At 47.7% G+C, this 27,352-nt stretch overlaps 2 protein-coding genes across 2 annotated transcripts in view; both read left to right on the plus strand.

The window, feature by feature from the left end:
* The first annotated feature begins 3,101 nt into the window (after nucleotides 1-3,101).
* TP53RK (TP53 regulating kinase) lies at nucleotides 3,102-4,677 on the plus strand. The gene is made up of 2 exons (XM_069871669.1): nucleotides 3,102-3,514; nucleotides 4,024-4,677. Exons 1-2 carry the CDS (start codon nucleotides 3,109-3,111, stop codon nucleotides 4,500-4,502), a joined length of 885 nt encoding a protein of 294 aa, XP_069727770.1. The 5' UTR covers nucleotides 3,102-3,108; the 3' UTR covers nucleotides 4,503-4,677.
* Nucleotides 4,678-12,274: 7,597 nt separating this feature from the next.
* SLC13A3 (solute carrier family 13 member 3) overlaps nucleotides 12,275-27,352 on the plus strand; it is a 28,115-nt gene continuing 13,037 nt past the window's right edge. Inside the window, exons 1-3 of the mRNA XM_069872125.1 lie at nucleotides 12,275-12,396; nucleotides 22,478-22,743; nucleotides 23,086-23,249. Coding sequence (XP_069728226.1) covers nucleotides 12,286-12,396; nucleotides 22,478-22,743; nucleotides 23,086-23,249 — 541 coding nt within the window. The 5' untranslated portion in view covers nucleotides 12,275-12,285. The remainder of the gene's footprint in view (nucleotides 12,397-22,477; nucleotides 22,744-23,085; nucleotides 23,250-27,352) is intronic.

The raw sequence follows: 27,352 nt of genomic DNA on the forward strand, positions 1-27,352 counted from the left end.
GCCTGTGTTTGGTAACACAACTGCTGAAAATGTTACTCTCTACCTCAAGGCTGGAGCAGCTAAGAGACTTCAAAATCACAAATTAAAATACAAATATAAGAGGAGAAAGAAGCCTGCGCCAGAAAAAGGAAGACACAGAGTTCAGCAGCCCTCATGCCATTCTCTAATTACAATTGACCCGTAGGGAAAGATTTAGGGGACCAAAGTGACCATGCTCAATTCAGTTATTGATGAGAATTATAATCCAAGAACAGGTGCCAGTGTTATAGCTGTCTGGGACACACCCAGCTTGCCAGGCACCTGCTCACTTACAGCCCAGAGGGCATTTTTCTTATTACACCAGGCTGCGCGAGTTTTCTTTTCTGTTATCCTGACACCGGGGGAGGTTCACTAGCAATGCCAGTCAGTACTGGTGGTTGCCTGATATAGGTACCATTTATTGCACATCATAGGGATGCCTCCAGTATGTCAGCCTGTGGTGACCCAGGGTGCTCCCCTGTGTCCCTGCGCCCCTTGTGTTGGGTGGCTGCTCCCCACGGCCCTCCTTCCACTGCCTGCCTTGCCCCTAGCATCCTCCTGCTGGGAGAAGTGGCCAAGATCCACAATTCTGAGCTGTGGTGAGAGTTAAAGCTGTGAATTCACACACAGGAGGGTTTATCTCTGTGCCTACGCTTTGGAGGTTGAGGACACAACCTCAAAGCTAACAAGTGCCTTAGCTGGGAACAAGAAGCCACCTGAGCCCTGATGTAGCCCAAATACAGCACTTTTCTGGTCTGTCCAGTGCTGAGTATGTCAGTCTCCATCCTTAAATCCTTAAATATGCTGAAGTGTGACGGGAGAGCTCTCCTGCAGCCTGCCCAGTGCTGAGGGATTGGCAGGACAGCAGGCAGGAGCCCATGGGATCTGCCTCGCTTTGCGGCACTGCTGTTTTATTTTTTCAATGACATTGTTTGTAAAAGGAGAGTTTATAAATGCTTGTCACCAGGGGAACAAAGTTACATAATTATCTGCGGCTTCAGTGCAATTCTCTGGGGTGATTTGATATTCCAATAAAAATACTGGGTGATACTGTAAATATTGTAAATGGCTCTAGATGGTTTCCAAGGGCTATGTCAACTGTGTATTGCATTCAAAAAGGAAAGAATAAGTGAAATCAAAGGGAAGACAAAATTTAAATAAATAAAATAATGGGAAAAATAAAGCAAAAATATTTTCATTTGTATTTTGAAAGCTCCGGAGGATGGTTTTGGCCAGCATGAGAGGAAACTGTCATATTTACCAGCATAACGAACCAAGGGCATCTATGTGCACTTGCTCATAGGCTAAATAGGTATGTCTGTGGGGTCTGAACTTGGGTGCTTAGATAAAATCTGCCCACAACACAGGGAAACCTCTTTGTTTATATGATTGATTGTGGCACTTGCAAATTCCAACCAGGAATGCATTTCTTTCCCTGGCCAAGCTGTCGGGGTTCCTGCAGCCCTGTCGCCACAAGGGCAGCTGAAGGAGGGTGCCACAAGTGGGCAGAATTGTGGGATGCATTACTTGTATTATTGAAAACTTTGGAAGGTTGTTTAAAAGTTGTTATTGAAGCAAGATAAATATTTGCCAGGCATGATCCCACCATGCAGTGACAAGTAAGCTGTATGGAATGTGTTAATAAAATATAAAAGTTTGGAAAAGGAAACAAATGCTGTGGATGAGAAAACAAGGACAAAATGGACTTGTGGCACATCCAAAGGCAATAATTGAAAACATATTTACATGGACTGGGTTCTTTTTTCCACATGGTCTCATGCATCTTCTGAGAAACATCAACTGCAGTATGTGGATCTACATGAGCTCCAGTGAAGGCTTTGGGCACAGAATGCACCAACAGCCCGTGATCAGGCTCTGGTGGTGATGTCCTGGTGGTGGTGCCTCAGTGGTGGACTCTCCCCGATGGTGCTAGGGAAGGCTTGGACACAAGTCCTACCATCACAGAATCATAGAATAGTTTGGGTTGGAAGGGATAATCTAGTTCCAGCCTCCCTGGCCATGGGCAGGGACACCTCCCACTAGGCCAGGTTGCCCAAGCCCCCGTCAAACCTGGCCTTGAACACCTCCAGGGATGGGGCAGCCACAGGTTCCCTGGGCAACCTGTTCCAGGGCCTCATACATCCTATCTCTTGTTGCATGGGAGAAGAGACCAGCACCCGCCTCGCTACGCCTTCCTTTTGGTGGGAGATTATTCTGCCCCTGTACTCGGCACTGGTGAGACCGCACCTCCAATACTGTGTTCAATTCTGAGCCCCTCACCACAAGAAGGATGTTGAGGCTCTGGAGCGAGTCCAGAGAAGAGCAACGAAGCTGGTGAAGGGGGCTGGAGAACAGGCCTTATGAGGAACGGCTGAGAGAGCTGGGGGTGTTTAGCCTGGAGAAGAGGAGGCTGAGGGGAGACCTCATTGCTCTCTCCAACTACCTGAAAGGAGGTTGTGGAGAGGAGGGAGCTGGGCTCTTCTCCCAAGTGACAGGGGACAGGACAAGAGGGAATGGCCTCAAGCTCCACCAGGGGAGGTTCAGGCTGGACATCAGGAAAAAAAAATTTCATGGAAAGGGTCATTGGGCACTGGCAGAGGCTGCCCAGGGAGGGGGTTGAGTCACCTTCCCTGGAGGGGTTTAAGTGACGGGTGGACGAGGCGCTGAGGGACATGGTTTAGTGATTGATGGGAATGGTTGGACTCGATGATCTAAGAGGTCTTTTCCTACCTAGTGATTCTGTGATTCTGTGATTTGGGGAGCTGCAGAGAGCGATGAGGTCTCCCCCACCCTCCTCATCTCCAGACTAACCAGCCCCAGCTCCCCCAGCCACTCCTCACCCCCCAGCGCGGCACAGGACAGCAGAACTTATGGGGGGGAAGCACAAAGAGGGGCTTGGGGAGAGGCAGCGCCGGGGACACTCATAACAAAAAGGGGCACAACCCGCGCCATAGCGGGCGCGCCGCGCAGAGGGAGGGGCGGGGCTTGGCGAGTTCGTTAGTTTCCGGCAGGGGCTTCCGAAGATTGCCGAAGGGATGGGGGGGGGGGGGGCCGCCGTGCGCATGCGCTGTGAGACGGCGGGCGCATATTATGGCGGCGGCTGAGGCCGAGCTGCGCTGTGGCATGGCCGGGGCTGTGGACCCCGCCGGGGCCGAGGCGGGCGCCGGGGTTGCCACGATGGATGAAGCGGCGGCTGTGAGCCCCGCTGGGGACGAGGAGGGGGCCGGGGCCGCCGCGATGGATGCGGTCGGGGCTGTAGGCCCAGCCGGGGCCGAGGCGGGGGCCGCGGGCCCGGTGGAGGCGCCGGCGCTGCCCGGGCTGCAGCTGGTGCGGCAGGGCGCCGAGGCCCGCGTGTACCGGGGGCTGTTCCTGGGGCGGGCGGCCGTGGTCAAGGTGCGCATCCCGAAGCGGTACCGGCACCCGGCGCTGGAGGAGCGGCTGAGCCGGCGGCGCACGGCGCAGGAGGCGCGGTCGCTGCTGCGGTGCCGGCGGGCAGGTGGGCCCCGCTGGGAGCGGCGAGAGGGGGGAGGGCCCCGCTGGAACCGACGGCCCTGGGCACCGGCTGCCTCTGTGCCCCCTGCTGCTCACGGCTCTGCGTGTCCCTTGGGGAAACAGCGGGTGCTTGACGGGCTTCGTGCCTCACCCTGAGGGATGCGGGTAGTTTCTTCTCCTCCTGAGGTGACCCGCCTTGTCAGGGCGGCCTCCTAACAGGCAGCTTGTTCTCTGCCAAAAGCCTCGATGCGTGTTTTGCTGGGGAGACTCGCCCCAGGGGAGGGGGTGATGCTGTCACCATTCCTAAGCTGCCAGCTGGCTTTAAGGCTGGAGGTCAGTGCAGCATGGGTTGGAAAACATGGCTTGGCAGGCAGCATTCCTGGATGTAAGCTGTCAGCAGCCAGGGGTATATCAGCTGGTATTTCTTGTGTTGTTTGTGTTTTGTTGTTAAAATAAAATTGAAAAGCCTTGTAAAGTGACTGATAGCATTTCAATTTTTTCTCATTTAAACAGGGATTTCAGCTCCAGTGGTCTACTTTGTGGATTACGTCACTAACTCCATATATCTTGAAGATATTGTGGACTCTGTTACTGTTCAGGATCATGTTAATTCTGTACAACAAAGTGGACATGACACGAGTGGCCTCCTTGTCTTAGCAGAGAAGATGGGTGAGCTGTTAGCAAGAATGCACGATGAAGATCTTATTCATGGGGATCTCACAACTTCCAATATGCTTCTGCGACCACCCATGGAGAAGCTGGACTTGGTTCTGATAGACTTTGGACTCAGTTTTATTTCAAGCCTTGCAGAGGATAAGGGAGTTGATTTGTATGTTCTGGAAAAAGCCTTCCTTAGCACTCATCCGGATAATGAAACTATGTTTAAGGCTCTGCTAAAGAGCTATGCAGCTAAATCAAAAAAGTCTGGTCCTGTGATCAAAAAGCTGGATGAAGTACGACTAAGGGGAAGGAAGAGATCCATGATTGGGTAAAAGACTTGGTGATGGGTGAATGAATATTGATACTTAGATTTTGCAAATATGGTTATTTGTGCTTACAGTTGGTTTTATTTAACAGATGGCTGTTTTGATAACTATGTCCTTAAACAAATAAATTTCACTGAGTTTGTGTAATAAACTGACAAAAGTAATTGACAGATGTGAGCATAGATGAAACATCTGACTTCTTGTCTACACGTGCAATATTTCTTCCTAAAGTAGGTTAGAGTGCCATCCTGCCTGCTCTCTTCGTGTACACTTCTCTTGGAGGTGTACTGAGTAATCTTTCTCAGCCCAAGGACCGTGGATTTGTGGGATGTAGGGAGGTGTAGGAAAACCACGTCATCAGCAAAAGGTAACTAAAAACATACTGTTATTTTTTTATCAGATGACTTACTATGAGGTGTTTATTATGAGTGGCTCTGCATACCTGAATTCTTTAGGAGGCCTGAATTCGAGGATGCAGGCAATAGCTGAAATAGAGCACTAACTGTAAGACAGATACATTTATATTTTTTTAGAAGTAATTTTGGCTTTTTTAATTTACAGTTGATAGTCTTTCTTTAAGCGTATGTATATGTATTTAATAACAGTTTTCTGCTGACAGACTTCAAGCAAGCAATCTGTAAATTTCTGGTTTTGGAGAAACCCCGCAGTGGATGGGTAGGAAATGATCCTCAGTGTTATAAGTCTAGGGTATGAGTTGTGTGCTGGGTGAGTGCATGAGCTCTGTCTTTTTATCTGGTTTATCTGTTTAGGCTGGAGAAGAGGAGGCTGAGGGGAGACCTCATTGCTCTCTCCAACTCCCTGAAAGGAGGTTGTGGAGAGGAGGGAGCTGGGCTCTTCTCCCAAGTGACAGGGGACAGGACGAGAGGGAATGGCCTCAAGCTCCGCCAGGGGAGGTTTAGGCTGAACATTAGGAAAAAATTTTTCCCGGAAAGGGTCATTGGGCACTGTCAGAGGCTGCCCAGGGAGGTAGTTGAGTCCCCTTCCCTGGAGGGGTTTAAGGGATGTGTGGACAAGGCGCTGAGGGACATGGTTTAGTGATTGATGGGAATGATTGGACTCGATGATCCGGTGGGTCTCTTCCAACCTGGTGATTCTATGACCATGATTTCAAGGAAACCACATCGGGAGCTACTTGCAAAACCCGGCAGGACCTCTCTTCTGCACAGGGTTTTTCACCTCTTCGTGATCACGTCGCTTTTAGGCGGCTCCAGGGCGCTGCGGCGAAAAGGTTTTCATTCCATGCGGTGGCGCTGCTGTAAGGCAGCCGTTCTTTATCTACGAGGTCGCTGGTTCGCGGCTGTGCAAGTGTCCTAGCGCTGCGGGCTGCCCCGTGCCCGGGGCGCATTCACCTCTTGCCAGAGGAGCCGCTGGGCGAGTGCCCGGCCCCGGCGTGGGGTCCCGGGTTCCACCGCCCAGCCACAGCTTTGGCTGTGCGGCCCCGGCGTCCCTCGCTGCCTGCAGAACCGATGTTGCTCCTCTGAGTTGTCTTTTTATTGCTTGTGTACCCTATTTGTGCTCGCGCTGCATGGAGCACGCTGCAGTCAGGGCTGTGAGGAGGAAGAAGGAGCCCTGCTTCCATGCAGCAGGGAGCAGTGGGGCTTTAGGGGCTGCTGCACGTTCTCCTGTGTGCGTGGAAAGCGAATGCAACAGCTCAAGCAGCCCGTGCTCACTTAAAGCAGTGCTCCTGGGGTGGCTTGCAGGCTGCTGGAGTGGGACTTCATGGTGTGGTGGGAGTAGGTGGATGTGAGCTACGAGTCCCCTAATGGAGCCTTATCTGAGCCCCAGACCCACTAAGGGGAGGCAGCATGCCCAACCGCCCTCCCTACCGTTCCCCATCTGTGCAAACACCTCCTGGTGATGCCAGGATTGAGTTATGTTTGTAAAGCCCTTTGAAGAAGTCTGTTTCTAACTATCAGTATGTTTATTAAAATGCAGCTCTCCCTGTGGGACCGTGGAGAAGAAACAAAGCTGATCAACTGCAAGTTTTCATGGCCAGCGTGGTGCTCTGAGATGAAGCCCCGCAGTGGAACTGGGGTCAGCAGCCTGCAGCGAGGCCAGCCCTCTCGGGGTGCTGGTGCGTGGGACTGGCCTTCTAGCAGGGACTCCTGAATTGGCCTCTGCTGAAATCTGCTCTGTGACGGTGCATCAGAACAAAGTGGGACATTACTGGTAATGAAAAGCAAAATGTTTTGCTTTTTCACTGCATGATAAAACTCCTCCTTGTTATGTAAGTGTTACTTTTTGCACATCTGGGTTATGGCTTGTTGATATTTCCTCTTGATCATCCTGATGTGTCTACATGGATTGCTGTAGTAAATGCTGAGCTATTGCTCTTTGAGGGTGGAAAAATCACAGTGGGTGCATGTTCAGCAAAGGAGACCTCTGGACTTGCAAAGTATCCACATCATCTTGCAGCCTCATCTGTATCACTGGTTGTGCCTGTGAGAGCAGCTTCTTGGGTAAAACCAGTAATTCCCTAGCTGGTTCACAAAGCAGATGGAGTTTCCAGTCTTGGTTTGACCAAAGAGACCTTGGTGTGCTGCTTTGTTAGCTTTCAGTGCATCTTCATGGTCATAAGCAGCACCCAAATAATAAGTATTAATATATTATTATTATTATTCTTCACTGCATTATTAATACTTGGGCTTTATCTCCAGTGTGCATGCATTTTCATAAGGAAAACAAGACTCCCGTGTTCTTTTCTTCTTTTTAAAATGAATAGTTTATCAGCTGCAAGTACATCATCAAGCTATCAATATTCTTTCAGGGTGTGGTCTGACTTTGTAAAAAGTCATATATATTTTGCAATCAAGTTTTTAGCTCCATCAAGTTTAAATGGAAAATGAATAGATTAATAACTACTTTTTAAAGTGAAAATGAAACTATTGTCTTTGGAAAGAGGTAAATTATCTTCTAGGCAAGAAACCCAAACTTTGTTAACTCTGAGCAACTCTGTCTGGTTTCATATCTCCACCTCTGGCCAAAGCAGCCCAGTGATCAATCTCACCCTCTTCAGAGTAGGGCTCTGGACACTGAGGACACTCACAGCTCACAGCTTTGTCCGACATGAGAATCAGTGATGTCCTGCTTCGGTTTACGCACCAGCCCCAAAGGCTGTGTTGGCCTTCATCCCCCCAGAACCCTTCCCTGGGGCACCAAGAGTCGGTGGGCATGTGAAAGGTGATTGCTTATTTTGCCCACAGCCACTGGAGGTCTCTCTGCCACCATCACTAGCACCAGAAAAATCTTTATATTTGGGGAAAATGTTCTTTCAACAGAAAATGTTTATAACGGTGTGCTGTTGATCACTCAATGTGTTTTTATTGGTTGAATTTTCCTCCTTCTAAGAATGAATTGTTGTCTCAAGGGACCAGCTCTGGGCCTGCCAGAAAGAGCTTTGTTTCCAGGGGCTTCCTGGTACCAGCCCAATCTTGCTCCACACCTGAGTATCATCCAAAGTGCCATGAAGACAAGTTATTCACAAATAAGCTGTGAAAAGAATAAGAGGAAATAGGTATGTTTCATCAGCAGAATTTGCAGCATTAGTATTTTGGAGGGAATTGCTGGTTATTATGATGGAGCTAACTTTTTTTATTTTTGTGTCTGACCATTGTCAGTGGTTTCTCTTGTGGGAGTGATGAGCCAACTTATGAGCTCAGGGTCACCAGCTTTGATGTTAGTTTGCAATAAATAATGACAAGTTCTCTGTTGACCACTGATGTGTGCAGAACTGAAATGAGAGGATTTTTTGAGATAGAGGTGAGTTGTAGAACTACACGAGTACTAAGCAGAAAAACAGATGTGAAAGAAAGCACATACAAGTATGGCAAGAAACAGGAATGAAAATATGTTTGCATAATCTGTGTATGCTGTTGCCATGACTTTTGGACAGTGGCTGCTCTGTGCTGGCAGTTACTGTGTGTATGTGTAAAAACTGTGCATACAAGCTATATGGTGTGGATTTTTCAAGAGATTTTTTTTTTAGTTCAGGCCTTTATGTCTGCAGGAAATTGATGCAAAACACTGATAACCTTTTGTAACCCTCTTCTCCCATCAGTGCTGATAGGAAACCAAGTTAGCGCAATAAAAGCATAAAAGGTCATTTGTAACCCAGAGTTCACTATGTGAGGGCCACTATAGATAAATAAAACCTCTCCCTAGCTCAAGCATAGGCTGTCTCTCACAAGGATCCCTTTGGGCACTACCAGGCATCTCTTCCTTTTACAGTAAGCTAAAATTACTCTGTAAGTAACAGAGTAATAGCTCAGGAGTGGAGTGAGGTCTGATCCCAGTGATGGCCACAGGGCACAGAGAGGGCATAATGAAGGTAGCTGCTGGCACTGGAAATGAGGGTGGTAGAGACAGGGTTTACAAGGAAGCGAATTATCTAAATGATAATTCCATCCTGAAGACCTGGAAGGCTGAAAGAACCAGCACGTAGCCCTGGCTCAATGCGCTCAGCTGGGAAGTGCTGAAGGCTGAGCTCAGCATCTGTCCTGCTGAGCTGAGAGGGGTTGGGTGGGGGTGGAGAAAAGGCTGTGCAGGCAGGGACGTGACTCTCATCTTGAAGGGGGAGTGTGCTCCTGTTCCCCTCACCCTCCCCACTGGCAGATGTCTGTCACCTAGTAAGAGAAAGAACAGACTGTGGCATTGATAGCTTGTTATTCTTTCAAAGCTTTTTTACTTACAAGATTAATCTTGAGAGAAAAAGCTTTGTAGAGCTCCTTTGCTCCAGCACGTGGAGCACACTTATCTATATGCACCCATTCCCTGGCTGATGGGTATATTATTGGGTAAGCTGGGCCTGTTTTAAGCAGTTGTGTTCTTTAGGTGGCCTGAATTTTGCTTTCAGGTCTTCAGCTATCCACCTGCCCATCCTCTCCATCTCTACTGTTACCCAAGTGACGAAGCTACTTGCGCTACCATAGCTGACCATTGTGGCATTAAGGTAGCACAGGAATCTACTACTCTTTTTTTTTTTTTTTTTGTAAGTTTTTATTCATGTTGTTGAACTGTTAAAGAAAAGCAAGATATAAATCTCTATAGGTTTATCTCAGCCAGCTCTGTGCTGTCTTTTGGGCCCCAAGAGAAAGTGCATTTGCCAGTGTGGAGCCCAGCCGATGCTGGATTCTCACTTTGCCAGCGGCCCCTGGCAGTGCCCAGCAAAAGCTTTTGTGTCCGTTCTACTTGAACTGTGGTAGCGATGCCATCATCCTTTAGCCTCTGCCCAGGATGGGTGTGGGGATTAACTGATTTGTTACTGTTTCTGCAAAATTATAAATGTGCCCTTAAGGACAGAGAGAGTGGAACAGAGGAGGTGGATCCAGACCTGGAGTAGAGCCTGTTCAGAGAGCGTTACAGTCCTGTGTCTAATGCTGATTGAATCACCACGCTTTTCCTCTCTCATTTCTTATTGCCTATGTGTCATTGATTCATGGTTTTTATAAGGTGGAGAGAGCTTTCCTCAGTCTGCTTTTTTATCCAATGCATTTGACTCCACCTTCTTTGATGCTCTAGGAGTGACCTGTAAGGAGGTAGTAATTCTCCAGAGAGCTGATTGATTATGAAAAGGGAGGGCTTTCTCTGCTCAACATGATTTTTATCCCTCTTTCATATATATGAACTCATCTGGGTTTTGAATATGTTTTAGAGCATTTGAAGGATGGTAGTGAAGTACTAAGGGTGTTATTTTGGCTTTCCTTTTTTTCCTCCTCACTACTCGGCTTCATTTAGCCTCCAATTGTAAGAATCCAGGCGATGCACAAAGCAGACATAAAATCCAGCTCCCTCGACTTTGATCTCTTGTTAAACTCGATATTGCTTCAGCTCGGTCCCCTGTGATGTGTGCCTCTTGCTTGGGCTCCCTGCAGCCAGGAAAAGAGCAGCATCCTCTGCAGCGCTCGCAGAGATTTACCATGGTCCAGGGGAGGGGAACCTATCCACCTCCACATACTCATCTGTTTTCTTTCTGATGATGCTGATGCAGGGCAGGAAAATCTGCCCTCGGAGTTAGAACTGGGCAGCTTTTGTGTTTCTTACTCCTGATTGAAGCATCCTTAACTGCGTGGGTCTGGCCTGGTTATGTTAAGGCCAGCCAGGGTACAGTCATAGGCCACTCTCTTGCTTGCTGGGGCTGATACTTGTGCAAGCCAAGACTTCGCCTCCTGCTTTTCCTGTATTTCCCAGGACTCTATCCTGCTCCGCACCACTGGCCTTTTGTTTGTCTGTGTTCTCTTATTTTTAGTGAAAAAAAAGAAGTGTTTCACATGGCATTGCAAACAACTTGTCAAACCTCCAAGTCGCTGGTTAAACTGAATTGTCAAAGCCATTGCAGATCCCTGTTTTTCTTGGGCTTTTGGGTTTTTAATGTTGCGTGTCTGTGTACTGTTTCTGTCTGTGGAGGGAAATTCATCACAGAGTCATAAAATGGTTTGGGTTGGAAAGGACCTTAAAGATCACCCAGTTTCACCCCCCCCCCCCGCCCCGCTGCCATGGGCAGGGACACCTCCCACTGGATCAGGGGCTCAAAGCCCCATCCAACCTGGTCTTGAACACCTCCAGGGATGAAGCAGCCATGAATTCCCTGGGCAACCCGGGCCAGGGCCTTCCCTCCATCACAGGAAAACATTTCTTCCTAATATTTAATCTAAATTTCCCTTCTTTCAGCTTAAAACCATTACCCCTTGTCCTATCCCTCCACTCCCTGGTATGTCTAAGAACTAAACCAGATATTTGAAGTGCTGGATTTAGGTGGATTTTCCCTCTAGGAATCCCTTGCACTCACCATTTCTTTGTATTTAGAGTCTGCATTCTTAGCACAACCAGCTGCTAGTTTATTGCCTGCAGCACACGGACGGTCAAACTGAACGAGTTCTTGCAGTGCCAGAGTTTTTGAGCCAGTTTCGAGATGTCTCCACTGCTGAACTCCTATGGAAAGTGGTGAGGGGAGGTGGCACTACAGGGGATGAGGTTGGTGTGGTGGGATGTAGGGTGATATAGATGAGTGAAGGGCGGTGAGGTGGGATGCGGGGCCATATGGTGGAGCGAAAGGTGGTGTGGTGGGATGCAGGATGGTGAGGTGGGGTGCGGGGTGATATAGATGAACGAAAGGTGGTGTGGTGGGATGTGGGGTGATATAGAGGAGTGAAGGGTGGCATGTGGGGATGTGGGGTGATATAGAGGAGCGAAAGGTGGTGTAGTGGGATGCAGGGCAGTGGGGTGGGATGCGGGGCCATATGGTGGAGCGAAAGGTGGTGTGGTGGGATGCGGGATGATATAGAGGAGTGAAGGGTGGTGAGGTGGGATGTGGGGTGATATAGAGGAGCGAAAGGTGGTGTGGTGGGATGCGGGGCCATATAGACAAGCAAAGTGTGGTGTGGTGGGATGTGGGGCGGTGAAGTGGGATATGGGGCGATATAGACAAGCGAAGGGCAGTGAGGTGGGATGTGGGGTGATATAGGTGAGCGAAGGGTGGTGTGGTGGGATGTGGGGTGATATAGAGGAGTGAGGGATGGTGATGTGGGGTGATACAGTGGAGCGAAGGGCGGTGTGGTGGGATGTGGGTTGGTGTAGATTGGACCAAAGGGGGATGGAGCGGAGTGCAGGGCGCTGTGCCGGGATGCGGGGCGGTGTAGCGGCCCCAAGGGCGGCGTGCGGGATGCGGGGCGGTCCCGCGGGGCTCCTCCCGGTGCTGGGTGGGGGGGGGCGGTCGCGCCGCGCTGCCGCGGGATAAAGGCGGGTGGCGGCGGTGCCGGGGCCGGTGTCGGGGATGGCGGCGCTGGGGGCGCTGGTGAAGAAGGCGTGGAGCGTGCGGCGGCTCGTGGTGCTGCTGTGCGCGCCCCTGGCGCTCGTGCCTGTGCTGCTCAGCCTGCCCCCCAAGGTACCCGCACCCGGGGCATCAGCGGTGACACCGGGGCACGGGATGGGGGTGACACCAGCCTAGGGGATGGGGGCGACGCCGGGGCAAGGGATGGGGGGTATCAGTAAGGGACAGGGGCAGCGACCCCGACTGGGGATGGGGGATGCAGCCAGGGACGCAGCAGTGGCACCAGCTGGGGATGCTGACTTGGACTGAGTTTATGGATCGGAGTTTCGTACTGTGGATGAAAAGTGTAGCGGATGCTGACTTGGGGCATCGACTGAGTGTATGGGTCATTGTTCCGTGCTGTGAACTGTCCGGCACAGCCCCGGGGACACGGACTAGGGTCAGAGCTTCGATGCTTTGTCTTGCCTCACTCCTCATCTCTTGCCCCAGCCCCAGCAGTGTTTGGCCACCACGCGAGTCGCTCTGCTACCTGCCAGGGTTTCCCCACAGAGGGAGAAGGCTGCTAAAGCTTGCATTGTGCCACAGCTCCTCGCCTTTTGCAGCCACCTTAGAGTGGGGTTATCTTAACTTTTTAGAGGGAAGAAGGTATAGATAGCATGAGCTTTATTTGTTCCTTGTATAGGCATTGGGAGGTGTAAGGCACCTATGGTTCAGAATTAGCTCAAACTAAGTGGCACTGACTAGTACTTCTTGATGATGCTTAGCTGCCTTATTGTCGTTTTTATCACTACTTATTGTAGTTTTTATCAGTAGCTCTCAAAGGAGAGCTGAGGAAACTGAGGCAAAGCAGGTCCATGGCCAGCACTGCCCAGTAAGGTGTTTGCAGAGCTGAGCTGGGAGGCAATTGTCCAGTACTTGGCTGGGTTCTGAGGTGGCCCGGTGTTGCTGTCCCACTCTTTTTGCGATGAGTATTGCGCTGGGCAGTGGTGTGGGCAGGGAGAGAGGGATGCTACAGGGCTGAAGGTGGCTGTGCAGAGGGGTTCATGCTGCAGGTCTGGGAAATGCAGGGGGAGCCACAAGTTCCACCTGCGCCGCTGTGTGTGATTCTCAGGAGGGACCTTTGGTGCTGTATCTGTAAGGGCTTTGTGAGTGAGGTATTTGTGTTGCTCTGTAGACACAGAGTAAATGAGTCTCCTGGTAAGTTTTGGGCTTTGTCTTGTGTGTCATGCTGCACGTTAAGCAAACTGTGGCAAAGTTTTGGAGACTGGAGGATTTTTGCAGCTGTCCTGCGTACACAGCTCTTGTGCACCAGGAGATCTGAGCTGTGGGTGGAAATCCATGGGGCAGTGAGGTCACTGGGAATTTTGTGCCATTGGCTTCAGTATGGGCAGGATTTCAGTCCTATTCTGACTCAGATCCATTTGAGAATGACTTTGTTCACATCAGAAAATAAGTGACGTTCAGTACTTAGTGATTATGGAATGATTCAGATGCTGTAAGGATGCAAAGGTGGAATTTACCTCTCTCTGTATAGTGTTTGTCGAGTGAAACCTTTATATTCAAGATAGCAAAATAAACTTCCTAAAAAAACTCCAAACAAAACAAAAAAACGTTGAATGACTGCTGCTTTTTTTTTAGTGGCATAATATGTTAAAAGAGAAAAGTCTTTGGATTCCATTTCCGTTTTTTCTGTTTTGCCTTTTTGGGTAATTTCTAAATAGGAATATACTAGAAGTTTGTTTGAAGAGCAGAAAGCACCTTGCACAGCAGGTACTTAATTCCTTTGCAAATTCATAAGTAGATAATAATAATTATATTGGTACATTCATAATTGGTACATAATAATTACATTGGTACATTCATTTATGCTAGCTAAGTGACTTCAATTATATTTAATAGCATCTTGTTTGACTGTGGCACTTGTAAAATCATGAGATATGGTTAGAAGGTGAAGGAGGTGCACTGTATGCTCAGTGCAAACTTGTGCTTGAACCACACAAGGATTAGTTGGGAGAATAAATCTCAGCTGAATCTGGTGCTGCGGGAAAGACCTCATTCCAAATGCTCTATGTACTGTTAGGAAGTGTATACTGTAACGCAGGCTGCATAAAGATTTAGGTGTTCAGGAAAAGGGTTTATCCATGGGTACAGAAGATGAAGACTCTGCTGGTGTAATGGTGCTGCTCACCCCTGCCCCACTCTTGCAATGTGCTGGTAGCATGTTCCTGGCTACAACCCTTAAAGGACCTTGTGCACAGTCCAGTCTGGTCAATGCTGCTTTATTAAACTAAAACTGGTGATGAGAAAGTGGAACTCTGCAGCTGAGAGGGTGAAGGGACAGAGGGGCAGCTGTGGGCAGGGAAGGAGAGGTGCTGGCAGAGAGGACTGGCCCGCTCGTGTTACTGATCTTTTCTTCATTTTACCTGGTTGATAAATGCATCGTAGTTGGTATCAGTGAGGCTGGGCAGTACCTGCAGTGATCGCTGTCAAAATCCTGATGCTGGCGTGGCTGTTAACTAGCAAAATGTTTCGAGCAAGCCCAACTGCAGCTTCACCAAGTTCTCCCCAGTTTGGCACTGGGATGAACTGTAGCTGTGAGGTACCATAGAGAATTGTATCCGTTCATATTTAGGGGTCAGTGATTCATCTAGTTTCAACACAAAGTTGTCTCTCACTTGCTCAGCAAGAAAGAAAACTTGCTGTTGCATCAACAAGGGATTAAGTTCTGACGTCTGGAGCTTGCCTGGACTGCCCACTGCAGCCTGAGCTGCAGGGGGCTGCAAGAGAGGAAGGGAACGGGTTACGCTTTTAACCACAGTGTAAAAACACCACAGGGGAACAAGTAAAGGCTCAGCAGGCAGGGGACCTGGCGGTGTTGGAGTTTGGAAGTTATCCTGGCGCGTGATGGGAATGTGTGCCCTCAGCTGTACCGCTTGGGTCAGATGGTTTATCGTAACACGGGACTCGAGTCCAGCCTCACGCTCTCCTGGGCAGCCAGGTTGCAAGAGCTGCTGTGAATCATAGAGTCATAGAATCACCAGGTTGGAAGAGACCCACCGGGTCATCAAGTCCAACCATTCCCACCAATCTCTAAACCATGCCCCTCAGTACCTCATCCACCCGCAAGGAATTCAACTGACTGGGCACCTGCTGGTGCTTCTGTCCCAGCCAGGGCACCTGTGGAAAGCAGGCTGGGGCAGGAGGAGCTCCTAGGTGTGGTGCAGGTGTTGTAGCATCCTTGATGCTACTAAGTACTTGTACATCTGGAACACAGGAGAGTTGAATGGGCTAAGGAGTCCTGTGTTCCTGCTGGGATGTTCAGTGTGCTACCCTGCAGAGTGTTATAGAAACTGGCCGGAGATGAGAAGGAGTGAGGCTCAGCCCTTGCTAGTCTCAGGATGGGGCTTCCCTTGTGAGAAGGTGTCTTACAGGCACCTCTTCAGTACCTTCTTGCTCTGGGGATGCTAAAATCTGTTCACCTGTCATTTACCATCTCCCCACTGGGCTGCTCAGCAATTTTAATCTCCCATGAGATTGGAGCCGTAAGGACCCACCTGAGATTTGACTACAAGGGCAGCATTTCATTTGGTTCTGGAGACCAAGGAAATCATGATCTGAAGTTGATATGACAGAGAACCACAAATAGGATGTGGCTTCTTGGATTAATGTATACTTCTGAGTGATAGCCTGTGCTTTGGGTGCAGTGGGTATACCAGTGAAATTTGCACCTAGGTGACATCTCCCTGGAGAAAAAAAATCCTCTGAGAAAAATTATCCATCAAGTCTGGCCTTGCTTGTTGCTGGTGAACTCCAGCATCCGTATCTGCAAGCTGGCATTAAAGCTTTTGTCAGTGGCCACCCTACGGTGGTTCTTCTCCAGGTCTCTGGAGGGTCCCTTCACAGAGGTTCGATGTCAGGGCAGGCACTGGTTCTGACATTACATTGATAGCCCTTGGTTTCATTTGATGCCCTTGTAGGCTGCAGTTGTGGAGAGGGAGACTTGCGTAAGTGGTTTTGAATGCAATCTCCTTTCTCTTAAATAGAGAAATGAAATTTCTTATTTGGGAGTGGGTTTGCTGAGACCTCAGGGTGTGTTCCCCAAGCTGTAGCTGAACTCTGAGTTCTGTCCATCATATGAAACAGCAGAAGGAAATGCTCTGGTGGAGCCGCTTGCCAGTAAACAGGTTTATGCACAAGGGTTTGTGGGTCACCTCCTGCTTTGGTTGCTGCTGAAATGGCTGAATATTTGTCCCGTGAGTAGAAATGCCTGTGACCCCCTCCTGCTCGAAGGGCTGTGAATGATTGCAAAGAGCTCGGACAGGGCAGGAGGGGCTGGAGGAACTGTTCTGCTGGAAGGGGCATGGGGGGCACTTTTAATGAGCTGTGCAAAGAGCTTGTTCCAACAGCTTCTAATGAACTCAATGTCTACAGCCTCTTGGCTTGGTAACAGCTGAGGCAGCCAAATCTGCTAAAAGGAGCTCTGAGCAGGCAAACTGGGGCCCAGCGCCTTCTGAAAACAGACTTGACTTCCTCAGTGGCCTTAGAGCGATTTAAAATTAACTTGGATGTAATGAGTCCTCCCAGTTAGAACAAGGAGACTGTAAGAACATCCAGAAGAAAAATGACATTGCTTGCGCTCGAAAGCAAAGAACAGGAACAAAGGCGTTGTGGGGGAAAGGGATGATGGAAACACAAGCAAGTGGGATGTTGGGTTGGGAGCAGGGTGCCCTGGGAGGTGGAGGGGTCCTGAGCTGAAGAGCACAGCCAGAGTACCGGAGGCAAAGAGGCCAGTCAGGAGAGCATCCTGGCTGGTGAAATAAGTGATTGTAGCTTGATTATACATTTCATGCATGAAGCCCATCTCTGCTGTGTCCATGCATGGTGATTTCAAAAGGCCGGTTTACAAAACTGGAAGCAGTAATTGGTTAAAAGAGATGAGAGGCAGAACTTCAGTGGGGAAAAAGGAGTGATAACTGGAAGTAGCGTGATTACATTTTACCACGTGCCCTGTGAACTTCAGTCTGGAAAGAGAGCAAGCCTACCAAAGAGAAGGCTGGCACAGGGAGGAAGCGAGAGCAGCAATACTTGAGGGAACAGGGAAGCTGACATGAGCCGATATTAACTGGAAACTAAGAACCGTAAAAAACATGATAAAGGAATGTGAAGGAATTGAGGAAGAAATCCTTGGGCAGGATGTTCAGGGTGATGAGCGGTGTTTCAGGAGTATGGCATGAAAGGAATCTTACCCATCGTATTCTGTTTCCAGATGGACAACACAGAAAAAGCATTATTCCATTAAGCATTTTTGTTCTGTACTCAGGAAAGTGCTTGTAGCACAGTCCTATATCATAAGAAGTTGTCTGATAATGAAATATTTTTATTGTAATATTAGCTAAAGGGAAATTAAAGTACTTGAATCCAACCGTGGCTACTTGAAAATCTACGGGTTTAAACAACTTCCATACAAGAATTTTATAAGAGCTGGGAATGCTGGCTGCAGGTCAGACTGATCTAGAGCCCCTCTTGGGAAGCAGATTCCAAAGAAGAGCTTGACATGGCTACCCACAGCCAAGAGGGTTAGTGTGATATTTGTGTGTATGGACATAAGGCAGTTGGGCAGCAGTAGTGGGGATCTACCAGGCTGCTGTTTGCTGAGGTTGTGGCTTTCACCAGAACGACCTTCCAGTCCGGCTGCCACAGCTCAGAAATGGCTTTGATAAATTGGAGAAATCTCAGAATGAGTAAAGGACTAGAAAACAGATCATGTGGTGAAAGGCTGCAGGAGCTCAGCTTATATCTTTTAAAGAATAAAGAGGCAAGGAGCAACTTGATCGCTACCTCAAAGCCACATCCATCACAAGCAGAATTCGGATGGGGATGGTCCAGGTTAAAGCATAAAGGGGGCACATATAAGGAGATGCAGAGTGTTGAAGCTGGCAGATTCAGAGTATCACAATGTATTTTTAACAGTGAGGTTAATTAATTACAGGAAGGGCTTGCTAAGCTTGTGGTGGGTTCACCATGGCTGAAAGCATTTCTTTTTTTCTAATCAAATATGGCCAATCTATCTTAAAACCAAACCCAAAGCCTGATGCTGAAATGACGTGTTTTAGCTTCACAGCCCACAAATGTTTGAAGTTGTAGGATCTGTTGCTGCCTCCAAGAGAAGGCATAAGCCTCAGATCTCCAAGCCTGAGAAGTTTTCTCCAAGATGCCTGTTTCATTTGTCTTTCATTTTCGTTTTCTATGTGATCTTGGTCAATTTGCCCACTTTCTCTGAGCTTTGGCTGTCCCATTTGGAAAGTAGAGAAAATTATTTTCTGCCAACTACAAAATACTTAAAGAAGTTTAAATAAAAGTGTTTAATAACCTTTATGTCTTTTTAGCATAACTCCAGAGCAAAATGTCTTCCCTGCATCTCTTACAGATTGTGTGGCTGTGTTACTGGCTCCTTTCTAGCCACTCTGCAAATATCTAGTGGGAGAAAAACAACTCTGCTGGCAGGAAGGCTGGTAAACAAGGTTTGGTTTATGTCCAGATTACATAATGTTTGCAGGAGCTGGGTTGGTAAAAATCAGATTCACTTATCTATTGCATTGGAGAAGAGGCAGTGTAAGCAAGATAGCTAATAGCACAGTCAGAGCTGCAACGTCAGAACAGTTTGTGAGTGAGATGCTAAAAGACACTGGTACTTTTTTGTTCTCAGTATCACGGACGGGATGTTCCTATGTGATGGTAGTGGGAAGGAAGGACTTGGAAAGCTCTAGTTTCAGCCAAAATGTCTCTTGATATCGGGATTGAGGTCCTGGAGGAGTCCTGTCACCTGTCTGTCGCTTGTTTGCGTAGGGTGGAAAGGTGATGGGGGAGCCTGGGTGTGGGTGGCGAGGCTCTGATGACCATGGAACATGCAAAGGTTGATGGATCAAAACCAAAGCTTGGCAGTGTCTCTGGATAAGGATTCTTCGAGTGCTGGGTTAGTCTGGTGGGGGGGCTGTGGCGCTGGGCTTGCCTGGAGCTGGTGGAGTGCAAAGTCCAGCTGAAGCCCCCGATGTCCCTGTTCAGGTTGGCAGTGGGGGCTGGTGGCACGTGCCCCAGTGCTTGCCTGGGTGAGCCACTTTGCCTTATCTGACCTATGTTCCCTGCCAGCACCTCCTTTCCCTGGGGCATCTCATCTGCCCTTCCAGGAGCCCTCCTGCTCCCTCCAGCTCTCCTGCCCACAGGAGACTGCCCTGTGTGTTGGCTTCCTCTCCCATAGCTCAGCAGGTCCCCCAGCATGGAAAATCCCCAGCCCTTTCGCTACAGCAAAGACAGGATCTGTGTCTGGAGGGGCAGAGGTTGTTCCCGAGGCTCTTGAGCAACAGAAAGATGAGCTGCTGCAGTCCAGAGCCACGGAGCACTTCCCTGGAAATCATTAAATGGTTATAAAATTAACCCAATCACAAGACCTATTTTAAAGTTTGGATGTGCTACCATTTTCCCCACCAAACTTTGATAGACTGATTTTGAAAAAAAAAAAAATACCCCAAAACTGCAGGGAGGTAGGGGATGTCGGAGTCTGACAGGGACACAGCAGGGGACTGAAGGATAAATATCATGTGGGGGTGATGATCCTGCGTGCAACAGTGCACACAGCCCAGACCATCCCTGGGTTGTGCTTGCTCCAAATCTAAATTTCTTTGAAGTGGTCTTTTCTTGTTAAGTGCTTCTCCTATCTTAAATGAAAAGCTTGTGTAATGTAGGTGTAGTTTATCTTCTTTTAGGGTAGAATAAGTTGGATAAACAATACTACAGCTTGCTTTTTAAAGCAGTTTGCTGTTGATCCATATAGATTTCAAAATTCTGGGAAAACCCTCCAGGCAGTGGTTTTGTGCCCTGTTTCAGTTTTACTTTACAGTTTACCTTACAGTTTTGGCTTTTGATCTTGCAATGAAGATTATTTATTAGATTCATGCTGTGTTTCAATGCAATGTTTTCCAGAACACCTTCCAAACACCAGAGAATAAATATCCCTTACTTATAATTAGTTTTCTAAATCTTACTCTGTCTGTTTCATCAAGGCAATTGAACCCTTTTCTGATATGCTCACATATCAAGGTGTCCTTAAATGTTTTCACTTGCTTTGCCCGTGTAAAGCAAAATGTGTGTGTGTTGAAGTTGACTGTGGTGCAGCTTTCCTTGCAGAAAACTGAAGAATATTTTGCCAGTGGGAGAAAAAAATTACTTATACAGCCTTTAATCAAATGGGAAAGGACTTAATGAAAGCAAAGCTATTTCTTTGGTGTATAAAAGAGTCGGAATGAAGAAAAATTATTAGTTGCTATGGGAATGGAGTCACTAATCTAGTGTGCAAACATTTTAAAGCGTGATTCTTTATTTTTGCAAAATTTAGCAGTGCCAGGTTTGTTGCTGTGCTTGTTTGGAGGAAGTGAAGCCGTGGGGAGCTCATGGGAGCTGCCAGGTGCCAGGGCTGAGCCCTGGGAACGTAGTGGGTTTACTTCACAGTATCTCATATCAAGTAATTTTACCGGGGTCTAAAACTAGGACTGCAAATGATCTTTAAATGCAGATGTTGGGAACCTCACATGAAGTGATGGCTCCTCTATGATTATGTGTTAAAAATTGAAGCAAATTACTCTCAGTTCTCCAATATTCGTGTTTCCACTGCAGTGAAGCACTGGAGCCTTACTAGCAGAACTGCTTGTGAAGTACAAAGCTTGAGTGCTAAAAGCAAATCAGAAATTCTGTCATTCTAGCCACTTTTCAAACACTCACTACAGACAGGTTGACCGATAAGTCCATATTAGTTTCAATTCACTTGGCTTTATGCACTCAGCAGGATGTCTGCTTTTTGTAGTAGATTCTGTTCTTTGGCCTCCTCAATAACCATGGTTATTCTTTATCTTCAGTTTGTGGGTGTGTTACTGGGCTGGAGTCTGCACTAGGAGCTTGGGGATGACCACGTTGAGCTGAGACCTGGGGTGGCTTTTTTGCAGGTGGCCAGACGAGTTGGGGCTCCGCCGTACCTTCTCTGGTCCCTTGTTGCACCCTCAGACACTGCAGCTGAGACCATGTTATCCCAAAAATGCAGCTCCACTGAGTTCCCAGCCCACGCGGTTCCCAGCCCAGACGTAGCAGGGAGAAGAGCCCCAGCAAGCCCAGACCTGGCTGCTGGAGAGGAAGGTCCAAGCAGGAGGACAGAGGTGCCTTTGAGTAACAAGTCAACCTGTTCAACAAGCTGGAAAAGAGTGGTAAAATAAATAGCTCTGTGGCTTCCAAATGCCTCCTAGCTGTTATTTATAGCGCTGCGGGCACTCTGCCCCACAGTTAGTGACAATATCCCCGTTCAGCCGTGCTATGACCAAGCCCAGCTCCACACTAGCCTCCCCGCTGCTCCCATGGGGCTCTCTCCTCCTAGCTTGGAGCAGTCCTCCTAACTTCTTCCTGTCGCTCATTATTTTGGCCGTGGCTGTCAGGACAAATGGCTTTGGTCTAGTTTGTGGCTTCTGGGTGGATGAATGAATTCGTGCTGCACTGGGGGGGCACTGGGTTCCTGCCAACCTCGGCTGAGGCTGGGGCAATGCTGGGCATGGGTGAGCTCCCAGCTCTCAGGAAACAGCGTGACCCCAGGGCACTTGATTTACTGATTTCCGTAGGGACTAGGGTGAATTGTTATGGAATGGTTTCTCACAGATCTCTTGGGAGACTCTGATCCAAGAAAAGAAACCTTTCTATGTTACTCCTATTGCAAATGAGGGACTCATTGCATCCATCTCAAAGCTGTTTTTCCATGCAAAGCACTGTCTGTGGAAGTTGGAGAGAAAGCACAGATATTAAGTGTAGCTGGGTCACCTAGGGATGCTAGCAGCACTTGCTCTTACAGCAACACAATTCAGTGTGGAGGGGCAGTTCCTGCTCTCTAGAGTTTCTTGATGATGCCCCAGTGCATCGCCACCCTGCAGCACACGGGAAGTTTAGGCAATCAAGGAGGCTTTGCTGTGGTCTCAAAGGTTTAATATAAGTCCTGAACTCCTACACACTGTAGAGGGGAAGATGATGCAGTTGATGGAAATCATCTGGGAGAAATACTGTATCCTTGAAGGAGTTATTGGTGTATTTTCTTGTCTAAGTGTCTCCAAAGGAAAAGACATCTCTGTAATGCCTCATGTCTTACTTTTCCTCTCTCCTCCTTTTGCAGGAAGGAAGATGTCTGTATGTGATCCTGCTGATGGCCCTGTACTGGTGCACAGAGGCGCTACCCTTGGCTGTGACAGCTCTACTGCCCATCGTCCTCTTTCCCTTCCTGGGGATCCTCCCATCTAACAAAGTTTGCCCACAATATTTTTTAGACACCAATTTCCTCTTCCTCAGTGGTTTAATCATGGCCTCAGCCATTGAGGAGTGGAATTTACACCGAAGGATCGCGCTCCGGGTCCTTATGTTGGTGGGAGTCCAGCCAGCCAGGTGACTATGGGAGCAGGGGGATCTCCAAGGGGGACGTAAGCTGCAGGTGCTCAGGTAGTGGGCTGTGATGTGATTGTCCCCTGTATTGGGGGCTGTCCACGTGCCTTTTCTCCAGCTTGTTGAGTTTAGTCAACGTTTGCTCAGATGCCAGTGAAGCTTGAGGAGAATAATTTGGTTCAGCCCCATATATTTACTCCACTCACTTACAGGATAGTTGCAGAAGTCCTTTTTGCTATTAGTTTTGTTATCCCTGCATATGAGCTTTTCTTCCTATAGCTGTAATGTATCACAGAATGTGCCTAACTGAAGAAATTCAGCTTTTCCCTTTTTTCTCTCTTCCAGACTAATTTTAGGGATGATGTTGACAACGTCTTTCCTGTCCATGTGGTTAAGTAACACTGCCTCCACTGCTATGATGCTTCCAATTGCAAATGCAATTTTAAAAAGCCTCTTTGGGGAGAAAGACACATCTAAGGATATGAACAGGGGAAATGAAGAAAACCAAGGTAATTGAGATAGAGCAGTAGCATAAGCCAGCTGAAGTCTGCCCTACTGCTGTCAAATACACCCCATTTTATTGACTTCAGTGGCACAAGTACCAAGTTTCTTAGTTGTATCTTGATCTGAGTGGCTTTATTGCTGCGGTGGAAGAGTATTGGCATAAAACTTCCTTTTATTCTGCACTTCACCAGCAACGAAGCTGGTGAAGGGGCTGGAGAACAGGCCTTATGAGGAGCGGCTGAGAGAGCTGGGATTGTTTAGCCTGGAGAAGAGGAGGCTGAGGGGAGACCTCATTGCTCTCTCCAGCTACCTGAAAGGAGGTTGTGGAGAGGAGGGAACTGGGCTCTTCTCCCAAGTGACAGGGGACAGGATGAGAGGGAATGGCCTCAAGCTCCACCAGGGGAGGTTTAGGCTGAACATTAGGAAAAAATTTTTAATGGAAAGGGTCATTGGGCACTGTCAGAGGCTGCCCAGGGAGGGGGTTGAGTCACCTTCCCCGGAGGTGTTTAAGGGATGGGTGGACGAGGCGCTGAGGGACATGGTTTAGTGTTTGATAGGGATGGTTGGACTCGATGATCCGATGGGTCTCTTCCAACCTTGTTATTCTATGATTCTATGATTCTACTTCCTCACGTCATACAGGAGGCAATGCTTTTGAGTTCTCTGGAAAAAAAACAAGAAGTGGTGATGCCTGGCCAACCTGCTCCCTAAACCTGCTTCTGGCACAAGTTAAAGTCCAGCTCTGTGGGTGTGATGGTGGTGGGATTTGTAGGGATGCTTTGCTGTGGATGTAGCTGGAGCCCGGGGGGGCTGTAAAGAGTAACATCTGGCCAGATGAGTGCTACGGGGTGTTGCTGCAGGGACAGGCAAGGGACTGGCCAGGCAGTGAGAGAAGGGCAAGGGTGAGGACAATGGCCCCTCCATAGACAGGGCTGCCATGTGCTTGGATACAAGTGGGTTTTCTTCTCATTTTCCCATTTGTTCTCCCATGAAACTGGAGCCTGAGCTGGGGGAGAAAAGGGGGGTGAAAGGAAAGGCTGGCAGGTTAAATACCTGTGCTTTTTGATTTCCCAGCTTGATGCTATTGCTTGGTGTAGTTCTGAGCAGGCTGTGAACAGGCTGGGTCGGGGTATGCAGTCCAATAAGATCTTCCACCAGCACTCTTCTCAGAAGTCATTTACCAGGAGTTTGGGCTTCTGATAGACAGTCATAAGAAATAGCAAAACAGAAATGAAGTAATGAAGTCCCCTTTGTAGCTGTTACTGATAGTTGGAACAGTAGTTGCGACTTCTTTCTTCTGCTAATTAGTAATTCTTCTGCCACTGTGATTTAAAGCAATGGCTTTTTGGTTCCCACTGAGTCCTAAGGTGGAAAAATGAGTCCCCAGAAGAAGACTCAAATGTGCATATTCTAATAAAGATATAATTAAACATTCATCATTAATGTCTAGCAGTCATGAGATATTTGCACTCCAGGTTGGTTTATCACATTTGCTTTATGAATTTTTGACTGTTCACATCTATTAAAACTGAGCCCATTCACTTTCTTGCTATAATTTCTCATTTTGTGGAAGCATTGTGTTTTGTCAGTCTGCTTTTAACCTTCTTGACCCCATCCTCTGAAATGATTTGAATGTGTAGTTTGGACTGCAAATACGGTAGAGTTTGGGAACACATAAAATCAAGACCCTCATTGTTCTAGACATTTGCAAGCACAAAATTAACATCTTTGGTTCACAATGCTTACAGTGATGAGAAAGCCAGAAAAGACAAAGGGAGAGGCATGCAAGTAGAAGAATGAATAAAGTGATGCTTTGCAAATATTGTGTATAGGAGTGTTGATGTATTTTTCTTTGGACCTAGAGACTCATAAAAGTGATAAATGCAAGTGAAGGAGGAATCATCTATAAAATGTAACACACAAAAATGCAGGATATTTTGTAGACTTTTTATTTAAACATGTGTCCCAAGGTAGACTCATCCTTTTCTATGATCTTTCTGAATGGATGAGAAAAGCTGACTTCCTTGAAGGAAGCCCTAAACCTGAAGTCAGTCAAAAGCAACAAATCTGATGTTACACCTAGGAGCGGAGACGTGAAGGTGAGCTTTCTGCAGGGAATTCCTGTCGGTCAGGTGTCATCTATAGTCAGGGCTGGTTGCTCTTCTCCAATGGGGCTGTTGCAGTTTTTTTCACAGACCTGATGAAACCTGACTGACTGTAAGAAACCTGTATTTGAGATAAAAGTATACTTATTTTATAGTTTACTTAACTTTTATAATCTACCTGAGTTGTAATCTGTTCAAAAAACAAGACAGCTGGATTTATTTATGAAGGGCACTGTATGTGGAAGCAAACTTTTGCAGTGGCATGTGATGAGGTCGATTTGCAAATCTGATTGGATATGTGTTAACTCTGTAGTAGTGTCCAGGAGGCTGAAAAATACTCAAGCGGCTGAATATATACATAAATATAGTGTGTGTATATATATATATATACACACACATATTAAAGAATATGTAGCATGTAAAAGCATTTTATTTTCTGAAGAAATCTCAACAAGTGTGTAAAGCCAGCTTTGTGAAGGGCTTTGCTTGCGTACACACTGCCAGAAGTGAAGTGATGTCTCTAATCAATTGGTTACACTTCTTTGCTGGTGAGGGAACCTCAAGGATATAATCACTATGTCTGTGCTCAACCGTGTGGGCAGCATGTTACAGCAGAGTAAATATTTGTGTGCTTGTGTTACTGGTGGCTAAAATTTGGTGTAGTGTTTTGTTCATTTTGACGCTATTGGCTACTGACACAAGCTTGCAGTTTGAAGAACTTTGGTGGCTCTAAGTCCCAGCTGGTTCTGGTTCATTCAATCAGGGTTATAAACTGAACACCTACAGGCTTCATTTCCACATCCAGAATCTTTCTTTTAGAGGTAGGTTATAGATTCCCTGCAATTCTGTCTGCTGTCTCCAGCGATAGGTGAGTCACAAGCTGGAAACCACTGTGCTAGTGAGCCTGACATCTCTCTTGCGCTCTGCCCACTAACCCATCATTGGCAATGTTTCATTTCTCTGAGCAACTTCAGTATCTCCAGCTGAACATCACAAGATGTTTCCTGCATAAAGAATGTTTTCTGCAAATTCAAGATAAACTGCAGTCAGTGCTTGAGGTGTTCATTGGGTTGCAGACCTGGAAATGATGCCTCTAAAGGGGCAGGTGGGAAATGTGCATTTTTGGACACTGCTGCCTGGATTGGAAGCCTAACCCCAGCCTGTGCTGGCAGGGTGTGGCCACAGCACTGCTGCCTGCAGTGCTCAGTGGGTGGAAATATTCCTTCTCAGGGTTTTTCAGCTTTTTAGAAACAATGAAAATGTCATTAAAGCCAAACCTCTCTAGGACAAGCCTTTCTGCTTTTAGAGTGTATGAGTTATATGGGTGAAATGGCCACTGAATTATTCTCATACTACTCTGTGAGAGGTGTGTACAGCCAGGTCCTACCTGAGTGGTCTTCTGACTTATGGACCTGTAACAATTTTTGGCTTTTTTTTTTCAAGTTTCATAGGAAAAGTTTGCTCTGCAGCAGCTCTGGCTTTCCTTTCCGCAGTTGCCTTTTGCAGACCTTCCTTGAGAGGTAACTCACAGATGGTCCTGGCGAGATGGGATGGGGGTTTGGGCTTGGCAGGGGAAAAAAAAATTGAAGAACGTCAAGAAGCAGAATGAAGTATGTCATTCAAAGCCAGCACTAGGCTTGAGAGGGATGGCAGTGGTAACAGGCCTTGGGCTAAAGGAGTTGGGGGATCAACAGTCAGCCAGGGTTGCTGTTTGTACTTCTAATTACATCCCTTGATTGCGTCATCATTGGGATGAAAGCTCAGTGTGTGTGTGTCCGAGCCAATTAACTCCAATTCGGTAAATTAGTGATGTGTAAAACATGACTTTGCAAAACTGCTTAGTTCACTGAGCTGGAATGAGGTCTGTGTCCTCAGTGCACACGTGAATGAGTTCAGTGACCGCTGGCCCCTCTCCATGCACTACTCTGGGTCTCCAGTGCATATATGGGTAGAAGAGGATCATGGTTCAGACCAAGGAGGGGTTGAAGGAAATTTGGGGTGGC

The sequence above is a fragment of the Phaenicophaeus curvirostris genome, chromosome 18, assembly GCF_032191515.1.
Source record: "Phaenicophaeus curvirostris isolate KB17595 chromosome 18, BPBGC_Pcur_1.0, whole genome shotgun sequence".
NCBI classification, from domain to species: Eukaryota; Metazoa; Chordata; class Aves; order Cuculiformes; family Cuculidae; genus Phaenicophaeus; species Phaenicophaeus curvirostris.

Excerpts from the sequence above, each read along its gene's own strand:
- TP53RK (XM_069871669.1), top strand. The coding sequence starts at position 3,109 with ATGGCGGCGGCTGAGGCCGAGCTGCGCTGTGGCATGGCCGGGGCTGTG. Across the intron at positions 3,515-4,023 it reads GCTGCGGTGCCGGCGGGCAG|GGATTTCAGCTCCAGTGGTC; the intron begins GTGGGCCCCGCT and ends TCATTTAAACAG.